Raw genomic sequence first — 12,109 nt, forward strand, 5'->3', positions numbered from 1 at the left:
ATTGCTCTCTGCTTTGTGCCGTGTTCTAGTGATTTTGTGGCTCCCAGTGCCACATTTTGCAAAGTATATACTCTCACCCCATTCCTGGCGAATAACCGAGAGAAACGCGGCTTGGCTCTGGATGGAAAACTCAAACATGAAGACACAAATTTAGCATCGAGTACATTGTAAGTATATTCTCTGATTCTTCCATTTGAAAGTGTGTTTTGTTTCTTGTCATGTTTATTCATTCACCTTTCCATGGCATTGTTGTCTTAAAAGGTTAAGAGAGGGAGCCAATAAAGAAATTCTGGGCATCATTGTTTCTTATAAGGTGAAAGTGAAGCTGGTGGTGTCCCGCGGAGGGTAAGTTTGCATTTTGCTCATCTTGTGTGGCATGTGATGTTGGAATAAAGTTTAAAATGTACAATTCGGTAAAAAAAATGTACATAGCACGTGCCAGGAATTTGTGCTAGACGTGAAAGCGCAAATTGGTTGAGGAAGGGTTGTGCTATCACTTTTCTAAGCAATTGAACCTGAATGAATGAATGAATTAATGAATGAGGCATTTATATAGCGCTTTCATATGCACTACTGTACATCCAAAGCGCTTTAAAATCATATCAATCAGGGGATCTCTCCTCAACCACCACCATTTTGATGATGCGACAGCAGCCACAGTACAACGGCGCCAGTACGCTCACCACACACCAGATATAGTGGAGAGGAGAGAGTGATAGAGCCAATTCAATGGATGGTGATAATTAGGAGGCCATGATTTGCAAGGGCCATTGGATGGAATTTGGCCAGGACACCGGGGTTACACCCCTCCTCTTTATGTGAAGTGCCATGGGATTTTTAATGACCACTGAGAGTCAGGACCTTGGTTTAACGTTTCATCCGAAGGACGGGTTGATTTTAATTTTTGAACTTATGACTTTTATGTGGTAGACCTTAAATGTGGGTGGTGGGGGGGATAGATCCCAGAGAAGCACATTGAATAAGGGACCAGAGTCATAGAATATCAGAGAGACTTGAAGATGGGCAAGTAAACACCCACATAGCAATCACTTGAAAAATGCTTGCAACTGCACAGCAAAAAGCACCCACATAACCCTAGCTGCATCTGAAATAACATACTTCCCTACTATATAGTAGGTGAAAAACAGTATGTGACAAAAGAAGTACGTCCGAATTCACAGTATTCATAAAAAAGTACACAGATGACCTCGTACTTCGGCGAGATTCTGAAGTTTACGATGGGACTCTTTACTATCCTATGAGGCCACGGGAGAGGATTTGCAAATGGCAGTGAAGCGAATAAAAATGATGCTGGTAGATCACATGATAATGAAGCCATGGCAGATGTAGTTTGTACAGATTACATTCTTACTACATATATTCCATACTATATAGAACATACTTTTTAGCAGTCGTGAAGTAATTACTTATTCAAATGAATTACCTACTGAAGAGAGTATTCGATTTTATGGACGCAGCCTCTTTCAGTGTAACTGTGAGTTTAGCAGAGAGGAACACCGTTCAAAAAACCTTTAGAAAGTGTAAAAATCTTGTTACATTATTAGTCAAATTTCTTGAAAAAGGATTTTTATTTTATCTCCAGAGTACATGCTATGTAAATGAGGCACAAAACATGACTTAGTGGGAATACATAGAATATCAAATAATTTAATAACAGAAAAACATACAAACAAATCACATGCTAACCGATCAATTTGACACTCTTTATGCATTCTAGGGTTACATTAAAATGACTTTGCCGAGTCAATATGACACACCAAATCAATAATGCCTTAATTATTGTAATACAGTAAGATCATGTATAATTGTTTTTTTCAGACTGCTGGGAGATCTTGCCTCAAGGTACTGTGCTAATTTTGTTCATGCCTTTAGAAATTCTTCTGTTTCTGTGTAATGTGTGTAAATGTTTGACACCTTCAATTTGAAATCGGATTAAAGCTGTTCCATTACTAAGACTGCATGACCGTATACTGAAGAGTGTGTCTTACACAGCCCATTGTGCATACTATAGATTCCTATAAGTAGTCAAGCTTTTGGCCAGAAACACAGACAGGCTCAGACACTTGATAAGATGCCATCAATTACTGGACCATTTGTGCTGATGCTTTTAGGCCAGTGGTTCCAGCACTCTGTTAGCACCGCATGAGTGGTGGGATTGAGGTTTGGGAGCAGCGTTGGCTGGGGTTTATTTGGTTATCATGTCTACTGGATGCATGATTTGTGTTTCCCTCTCCAGTGATGTTGCAGTTGAGCTCCCCTTTACATTAATGCATCCCAAACCATTGGAGGAATCGTTCTACAGAGATGGTATTTGCCAGACTGCCCTTTTATCTGCTTTCATATTGCTTTGTTGAACTAGTTATGATTTATGTTAGCATGTTCTGGCACATAAAACATATACTTCCAATTGTACAGGAAATATAGATATATTTTTATGAATAACATAAAAATATAATAAAAATGTAAATATTTATTAAACAAAATATATACTTTAATATAAGACTTTTAACTTTTAAAGTACTGAATTCCAGCTTTAAAATATGCAGAAGAGTCAAAAGTTCAATATTTTTTATTTATACAAACAATTATTGTTTTTTTGTTGTTTGGTTGAAAAGGTGCCAGCGGGGGAAAATTTAGTTACTCTAAAAATAAAAAATAATGACTGTTTTGACAAATAAAAACATGTACGGAGACCTTTATAAATTGGGTGTACAGAGTTTTTTTAAGTGAGAAATGTATAAAAAGTATATTACCTACAGAGTTCTAATCAATGCTTCTGTAACCTTTCTGTTCTAGCCCCAGATGATGCCCCCATTGACACTAACCTCATTGAATTTGACACAAAGTAAGTGAAAGTCTTTTCTATGGTTTAATTGGATTTGAAACTACTAAACTGCTTTGAGATTTATACTGTAGTTATAAATAGTTTTAGGATGCTGGTTTAATTTAATGTATTAATTTATTTTGTTTAATCAAAAATTCTGTCAGTCATATATACTACCGGTCAAAAATTTGGAATAATTCATTAAGATTTGTCATGTTTTGTAAGAAACGCTCCGCCACATCCGGGCTGAGGGTGTTGGAGGACTCAACTGGTTTTTCACACTGGAGTAATAAGGGTACACAGTAGAATGCAGCAAGCCGACAGAGCCAGGCCTCTCAATGCTTCTACCCGTTTAGGGTGAGAACACGGAAGGAGATCTGCTCTACACGTAGGCTATAATATCTAGCGAACATGTTAGGTGTCGCCCAGCCCGCAGCTATACAGATATCTGTTAGCGAGGAGCAACGTGGCAGCGCCCAGGAGGTTGCAACACCTCTCTTGGAGTGAGCATGCAACCTGAGCATGCAAGGGCACACCTTGTGCTTGGTAAGCCAAGGCGATGGCATCCACTATTCAGTGGGCCATCCTCTGCTTGGAGACAGCCTTTCCCTTCTGCTGGCCTCCGTAACAGACAAAGAGCTGGTCTGAGGTCCTGAGACTTTGAGTTCTGTCCACGTACAGTCACAGAGAGCGAACGGGACAGAGCAAAGCCAGGGCTGGGTCTGCTCCTCCAGGGGCTGCGCTTGCAGGTTCACCACCTGGTCCCTGAAGGGAGTGGTAGGAATCTTGGGCACATAGCCAGGCCGTGGTCTCAATACAACGTGGTTGTCACCCGGCCTGAACTCTAGGCAAGATTCATCGCCCGAAAAATGCCTGCTGGTCCCCAACTCTCTTGTTAGAGACCAGTGCAACCAGCAGAAAAGTCTTCATGAAGAGAAGCTTTAAGTCTGCTGATTGCAGAGGCTCAAGGGGAGCATCCTGGAGTGCTCGAAGTACCAGGGAAAAGTCCCAAGAGGGTATGGAGGAGGGTCGAGGAGGATTTAACTGTCTCGCCCCCCTAAGGAACCTGAGGACCAGGTCGTGCTTTCCTTCTGTTTTTACCATCTGTGTGGTCGTGGTATGCTGAAATAGCGGCAGCATGTACATTGAGCTTTGAGAGTGGAGGGAGACAGCCTTCCCTCCAACCCTTGCTGCAAGAAGGAAAGCACGAACCCTATCGAACATCTTCGGGGATCCTCTCGGTGAAAAGAACACCTCTCGACGAACAGTTTCTACTTCAAGGAAAACGCACGTCTCGTAGACGGTGCCCGAGATAGTTGAGAATGTGAACGCAGCATTCTCTGAGCGGAACAAGGGCTGCCTCCGCGACCTTCGTTAGGCGACAAGGACAGCCCAAAGGGTAGGACTTTATATTGATACGCCCGACCCTTGAATGCATAGCGCAGAAACGGTCTGTGTCGAGGGAGAATCAAGACATGAAAGTACGCATCCTTCAGGTCGATTGCTGCAAACCAATCTAGGGGACGAATGCTTTTGAAAATGCATTTCTGCATTAACATCTGCATTAACATGCATAAGCATGTCCTTGCCTAATAATTAATTATTATTATTTTTTTTAAATCTTACTTATCTGAAATGGATCATGGTTTCCACAAATTTTTTTTTTCAACATTTATAATAATCAGAAATATTTCCTGAGCAGCAAATCACCATATTAGTATGATTTCTGAAGGAACATGTGGCACTGAATGATGCTGAAAATTCAGATTTAATCACAGGAAAAAATAATATTTAAAATATTTAAAAATAGAAATTGTAATCATGTTTAACAATATTACTTTTATTTTTCGATCAAATAAATGTATCCTTGGTGAGCAGAAACATAATTATAACGTAATTATTCCAAATTTTGTATCATTTATTGTAATTATATGTATATATATGTATATATATATATATATATATATATATATATATATATATATATATATATATATATATATATATATTCAAATACATCATATTTCTACAAAAGCATCAAGGCATCTACTAAAGGACAACAAAATCTGCTTCTGCCTACAAAATTCTTTAGCTCTGGCTTTTTTTTTGTGTCTATAAGAAACAAGAACAGTGTGTAATGCGCAGGGCAAATAGTGCTTTTAGGGAAACACAACAACTGAATTATTCTCTGACTGTCTGTCCCTAGTGATGATGACATCATCTTTGAGGACTTTGCTCGGCAACGACTGATCGGGGCAAAAGACGACAAAGATGAAGAAGAGGAGGGTGCCGATTCGCCCAAACTGAATGACAGATAGACTCGCAGATAAGAGTTTCCTGTGTTGTGACGATACGAGAGACCCTTTCGAGATAACCTGGAAAAATGGGACACCCTTTAACACACTCACAGTGGTGAAGTTGTTGTGTTCTTGTTCACATTCGTCTCTTCCATCCTGCGAGGGTGTAAAATAAAAACTTAAGTGTAGAAAAATGTGACCTTGTCGTTGAAGCGATTAGAAGGTGAGGTTTTAGTTGATAGGCCACCCACTGAGTGCCTCGGATATTTGAGGGTCTTTTGGGGTTGAGGCAATGGTTTCTCATCATAGCTAAATCAAACGTCAGTGGTAGCATGCCTTTAATGTTGCTTTGTTTCATAGAGTCTTCCTCTGATTAGAACAGAGGAGGAGTTTGAGGGCCGTGGCTTAGTATTAAACCATATTTAATGTATGGAATTTGATCTGTTTTAATTACTCAAAAAGAAACTGGATTTAGTATTTTTATTATAAAAAGCTGCCAATTTGAATAATCTTTATAATGTCTTGTGTCTCAACTGAGAACTTTTTTTCCACTTTTCAAAAGAACCAATGTATCATCTAATCTAAAACGTTATGGGTATGGGTAAAAGTTATGGGTATATATATATATAAGATACATGACAATGCAACAACTGTTTATGACATTCTTTTTTCTCTTCAATCGTTTGTAAAAGTGGGTTTCTATGAAATCATTTAATTGTAAACAATGCCTATATATCTTTAAAGGGACAATATATTACTATATGATATTTTTACATAATTGAAGCTTCTCAAACAAAGCACCTATGAATATTTGTGCTACAAACATTCCAGTTACAATATCTATTCTGAATAAAGTATATGTATCCTTAAATCTGTTTTAAAACCATCTTTTGTGGAACAGAAAAGGAGAAACTTTGAAGAATATACTGGTTATTTTTCCAGTGCTACTACAATCAATAGGGACTACAGCTTTCAAGTGTCAATAAAGCTTTAAAAGCACCATAAAATAATCATTAAAATTCACCCCAACTTGTGCCTATATTGTATGAGGCTTTTTAAATAAACGGTTTTGTGTAAAGAAATCAACAAGTTTGGCCAAGTTTGCAAATGAATTATTTTGTGTGAACCAGATTAAACATTAAATTCATTAAAACAATTTTTAAAAATTGTTGAATCAAGAATCACTACTTGAACTAGCCGAGGAGATGTTGGGCAGATGCCAAGATTTTCAGTGTTTAAAGACTTAAAGGAATAGTTCATCCAAAAATGAAAATTAGCCCATGATTTACTCACCCTGAAGACATCCGAGGTATATATGACATTCTTCTTTCAGGCGTATACAATCAGTAGCACCTCAATGCAGTACATGAGATCCACGGGGTGGAGTCGGATCAAGATCCAAGGGGTGGAGATAGGTAGGATTAGGGGTGGGTTTAGGGATTAGGGGTGGGTTTAGGGATCAGGGGGCGGAGATGGGTAGGTTTAGGTATATGTAAGGTGGGAGGAGTTGGATATGGATTCGACTCCTCCCTGTGGATTTCATGTTCTGCAGTGAGGACCATCTCAATACAATCAGAGTTAAAAAAAATTGTCCTGGCTCTTCCAAGCCTTGTAATGGGAGTCAATAAGTATATTTTTGTGCTCGAAACAGCTCCGGGGGTTAATAAAGGCCTTCTGAAGTGAAGCGATGTGGTAGTGTAAGAAAAATATCCATATTTAAAACTTTAGCAACTAAAATAACTAGCTTCTGGCAGACAGCCGTACGCAAGTCGACCTATGCCAAAAGATTAACACTTGACGATGTATGACGTAGGAGTAGCATAAGCCTCTTACGGTTCATACAAACAGGGCTGGGCAACCGCGTTCGTCATTACGTTGTGAGTCAAGTTCAAGTGTTACTCTTTTGGCGGAAGCTGACTTGTGTACGGCCGTCTGCAGGAAGCCAGTTATTTTCGTCGATAAAGATTGAAATATGGATATTTTTCATGCATCGAATGAATGCATCGCTTTACTTCAGAAGGCCTTAATTACTATAATTATAATTCTTTAAATAGGATTTTGCTCCATATGGTCATATTGGAAACTTGAAAGCTCCAGTCCCTATTTTAATTTTAATCATGCAGGTATAAAAATTGATGAGAGAATTTTAATTTTGGGGCAAACTATTTGTTTAGATCTTCTATGGATAATTTCAAACTTGTCTGTACTCCTCAAGACTCATTCAGTAATTATCTGAGCTGGAGAGCCACTAGAATCAAAAGACTCTTGGTTGGAAATGTAGCCATTTTTACATTGCAAAGATTATGTGCTTTCTATATGAATGAGGCCTTCACTTACTGCATGAAACATGTCAAAAATGTGTATGTTTTGTGAATGAAACATATGTAAGAAAGGAAGAAAGAGAGATAGAAAGAAAGAAAGCCAGAAAGAAAGAAAGAAATTTAAATAAAAATGGATTGTTCAATGAATTTATATATTATAATTTCCATGTGCTGGATAAACCACAATTCTAAAATAAATAAACTTGATTATTGACATAAGGCAAGAAAATGATATTGATGATAAAATGTAAGGAGAAATTACAATATATTAAATACATACTATGTTGTATATATCAAAGTCTTTGTTTCTTCTTTATATTCTATGTATATATATATATATATATATATATATTCTATGTATATATATATATATATTCTATGTATATATTCTATGTATATATATATATATATATATATATATATATATATATATACACACACACTTAACAAAGTTATAAACGCAACACTTTTGTTTTTGCCCCCATTTTTCATGAGCTAAACTCAAAGATCTAAGACTTTTTCTGTTTAAATCTGTGTTAGTGAGCACCTCTCCTTTTCCGAGATAATCCATCCACCTCACAGGTGTGGCATATCAAGATGCTGATTAGACAGCATGATTATTGCACAGGTGTGCCTTAGGCTGGCCACAATAAAAGGCCACTCTAAAATGTGCAGTTTTATCACACACCACAATGCCACAAATGTCGCAAGTTTTGAGGGAGCATGCAATTGGCATAGTGACTGCAGGTATGTCCACCAGAGCTGTTGCCTGTGAACTGAATGTACATTTTTCTACCATAAGCCGTCTCCAAAGGCATTTCAGAGAATTTGCCAGTACATCCCACCGTTCTCACAACCGCAGACCATGTGTAACCACACCAACCCAGGACCTCCACATCCAGCATCTTCACCTCCAAGATCGTCTAAGACCAGCCAACCGGACCGCTGCTGCAACAATCGATTTGCATAACCAAAGAATTTCTGTACAAAGTGTCAGAAACTGTCTCAGGGAAGCTCACCTGCATGCTCGTCATCCTCATCAGGGTCTCAACCCGACTGCAGTTCGTCGTCGTAACTGACTTGAGTGGGCAAATGCTCAAATTCGATGGTGTCTGGCACTTTGGAGAGGTGTTCTCTTCACGGACGAATCCCGGTTTTCACTGTACAGGGCAGATGGCAGACAGCGTGTATGGCATCGTGTGGGTGAGCGGTTTGCTAATGTCAACGTTGTGGATCGAGTGCCCCATGGTGGCGGTGGGGTTATGGTATGGGCAGGCGTAAGTTATGCAAAACGAACACAGATGCATTTTATTGATGGCATTTTGAATGCACAGAGATACCGTGACGAGATCCTGAGGCCCATTGTTGTGCCATTCATCCACGACCATCACCTCATGTTGCTGCAGCATGATAATGCATGGTCAAATGTTGCAAGGATCTGTACTCAATTCCTGGAAGCTGAAAACTTGCCCAGCATACTCAACGGACATGTCACCCATTGAGCATGTTCGGGATGCTCTGGATCGGCGTATACGACAGCGTGTTCCAGGTCTTCCAACATCCAGCAACTTGAAGAGGAGTGGACCAACATTCCACAGGCCACAATCAACAACGTGATCAACTCTATGCGAAGGAGATGTGTTGCACTGCGTGAGGCAAATGGTGGTCACACCAGATACTGACTGGTTTTCGGACCCCCCTGATCCCCCCCAATACAGTAAAACTGCACATTTTAGAGTGATTACACATTATTTTTCTATGAATGTTTTGAGACTATTATGTTATGTTCTTGTGATGTTTTCTTTAGCTATTTTCTTGCAGAGGTGGGTAATCCAGGGGCCAAAGATTAAAAGTCCTGCCATATGATTATTCCACCCATTAACTCAGTCAGCTGATTTCACTAATTAGTTCTATCTACAAATCCAGGTGATTGGAACAAAATACTGAGGAGGACTTTTACTTTCTGAACCTGGACTTCACACCTCTGCATTGCAATGCCACATGTCAGCCAAGAGCAAAGAAATAAACCAGAACTGGACCTTATTGTAGACAAAAAATATGTGTATATTAAATATGGAGTAATTTCAGCCACAGCCTTAGATTAAATCAGCTGAAGAGAAAAGAAGACATTACATATGTGTAAATCTCAGCAGAGAAGGAATAAACAACTCCACAAACAGCATTACCAGCTTCACTTAATACTAACCAGACCGACTTTATTTCTGTCAGACGTCTACAAAAGTTTTATTTAGAATTAACAGAGGTTTAACTCTGTTTCATTTGAAGTCACCATAAGAGTGATTAGTGTTTCCATTAGTTGGGCTCTTAACTCTTATTATGTATTTTGTCATGTATTTTTGGCTGCTGTGACTGTGTGTTTGTCCAATACATATGCAACAGCAAAGAAAGCTTAATTGAAATGAAATCAGGTGATGACGGTTACCTGTTGATGGTTTTATAATCATCATGAAACAGACTTATTCACTGAGGTTTTTGTAATCTAACAATTATGTTGTTCCACTAATATATTCACATCACAAAACCTGTGTAACTGCAGCATGACATCCAGCAATATAACAATCGATTTAAATCTTTTAACAAACATGAAAAAAAAAAATTGGCCTATGCTGACACACACAGATATCAACAATCAGCACATGAATCTCAACAATGGTGACAATCACAAATATTTAGATAAACATAAAATATTTAGATTAATTCAGAACATCACTGAAAAGTTACTAATTCACAACAAAAACAATAGCAAAAAAAAAGCAAATATTTAGAATCAAACAAAATTATAGCACAATTCTGCATAATTTATTCATGTTGCAATGCATGCTGGGATTTTGGAACTATGCTGGTACCCAGCATGCATTGCAGCATAGTACTTTTAATTTTTCACCATTGTTGAGATTCATACGCTGATTGTTGATGTCTGTGTGTGTCATCATCTACTGCCTTTTTCGTGCTCATGTTTGTTGAAGTCTTCTAACTTATTGTTATAATACTGCTGGATCTCATGCTACAGTAAAACAGGGTTTGTATTTTGAAAAAAAAAATATTAACCTGACAAAATAGTTGTTAGATTAAAATACTTCAGTGAATCAGTCTGTTTCATGATGATTATAAAACCATCAACAGGTAACCATCATCACCTGACTTCATTTGACTAAAGCTTTCTTTTCTGCTGCAAATGTGCTTAACAAACACACTGCCACAGCAGCCAAAAAAGACTAAATACATATTAAGAGTTAAGAGCCCAACTAATGGAAACACTAATCACTGTTATGGTGACTTCAATTGAAACAGTTAAACCTCTTTTAATTCTCAATAAGAACTTCTATAGATGTCTGACAGAAATAAAGTCAGTCTGGTTAGTAATAAGTGAAGCTGGTAATGCTGTTTGTGGAGTTGTTTAATCCTCCTCTGCTGAGATATTCACAGATTTAATGTATTATTTTCTCTTCAGTTGATTTAATCTAAGGCTGTGTCTGAAGTCAGTTGTAGTCAGAGGTGTAAAGTCCAGGTTCAGAAAGCAAAAGTCCTCCTCAGCATTTTGTTCCAATCACCTGGATTTGCTAATTCAGACAGGATATATAACTAATTAGTGAAATCAGCTGACTGAGTTCATGGGTGGAATAAACATGTGGCAGGACTTTTACTCTTTGGCCCCGGATTACCCACCTCTGTTTTCTTGTTACCAGAATGTTCTCCTAAAAGGTAGGATAACACTTTCTAAAACATTTTAAACATGTTTAGTGATAACATTGATAGAACATTATCCTCTAACATTCTTATACAGTTTTATCAGGAAGTTTTCCAGCAGACACAGGACTGAACCTCTTAAAAGAGTTTGTTTGAAGTAATAGTATGTTTGGTCACCATTGTCAGTGGCGGATTTAGCAAATTGGGGGCACCCAAAGCGAAGGTACGTATGGGGCCCCACCATCCCATCTTTAAAAGAGAACGAAAAAAAATGTACCGACTGAAAGTTAATCTACGGGGAAGTAAAGGTTGGAGAGGAGAAACAAAAACCTTGCCCTTTAAACCCTGCATACATCTCTTTACTCCAAATTGAAGATGGAAAGCAGAGAACACACAAAGTGTAGTACTACACAAACTAATAGTCATGATGTAACACAACAGAGAATACGGTTTCAGATAATACCTGTCTTTGCCAAAATGCCAGGAAAACCAGCACTGTTTATTATTTTTTTAAGATCAAATCAATATCAATATAACCAGCAAGACAAGTAGTTAGGGTAAACCCCCACAAACAGCCATATACTTATTTTAGCCATATACAAATATTGCCAAGATGAATAATTGACTTTTTATGAGTGAGGGAGGGAGGTTGCAATTGGCATTGCACTTGAGATTGACATTTCAAACATTCTACAAACAAACATTTTTATATGTTTATACTAGTTTATATATTTTATAATGTAATAATATCACAGCTAATCTACAAATGAATGCAGAGACAACATAAAGACAGTATATTTTAAATACTTGTTTAATGGCATCTTTTTATTAATGAAGGTCAGTAGACCTATCACTGATACTAATACAGCTATTAATGTCTGGATAAAAATTATCCCCCCCCCCCCCCCTAATTTTAACATCCAACATGACAGTGTAAT

The 12,109-nt window shown here is 37.9% G+C and overlaps 1 protein-coding gene across 2 annotated transcripts in view; it reads left to right on the forward strand.

Annotated features, from left to right (window-relative positions):
* The window catches only part of arrb1 (arrestin, beta 1), a 50,942-nt gene extending 43,188 nt beyond the window's left edge, over nt 1–7,754 (forward strand). Inside the window, exons 11-17 of one of the 2 annotated variants that reach the window (XR_013195900.1) lie at nt 30–167; nt 262–345; nt 1,840–1,863; nt 2,258–2,328; nt 2,818–2,866; nt 5,052–6,801; nt 7,160–7,754. Coding sequence is in view for 1 of the 2 variants with exons in the window: in XM_077207651.1 (XP_077063766.1) it covers nt 30–167; nt 262–345; nt 1,840–1,863; nt 2,258–2,328; nt 2,818–2,866; nt 5,052–5,163 (478 nt within the window). In the remaining variant the exon portion in view is untranslated. Of the gene's footprint in view, nt 1–29; nt 168–261; nt 346–1,839; nt 1,864–2,257; nt 2,329–2,817; nt 2,867–5,051 lie in introns of both variants that reach the window. The other variant, XM_077207651.1, reaches the window with a different exon arrangement.
* The last annotated feature ends 4,355 nt before the right edge of the window (nt 7,755–12,109 follow it).

The sequence above is a fragment of the Siphateles boraxobius genome, unplaced genomic scaffold (genome assembly GCF_051911475.1).
Source record: "Siphateles boraxobius isolate OS27281-9 unplaced genomic scaffold, OSU_SipBor_1 6, whole genome shotgun sequence".
NCBI lineage: Eukaryota > Metazoa > Chordata > Actinopteri > Cypriniformes > Leuciscidae > Siphateles > Siphateles boraxobius.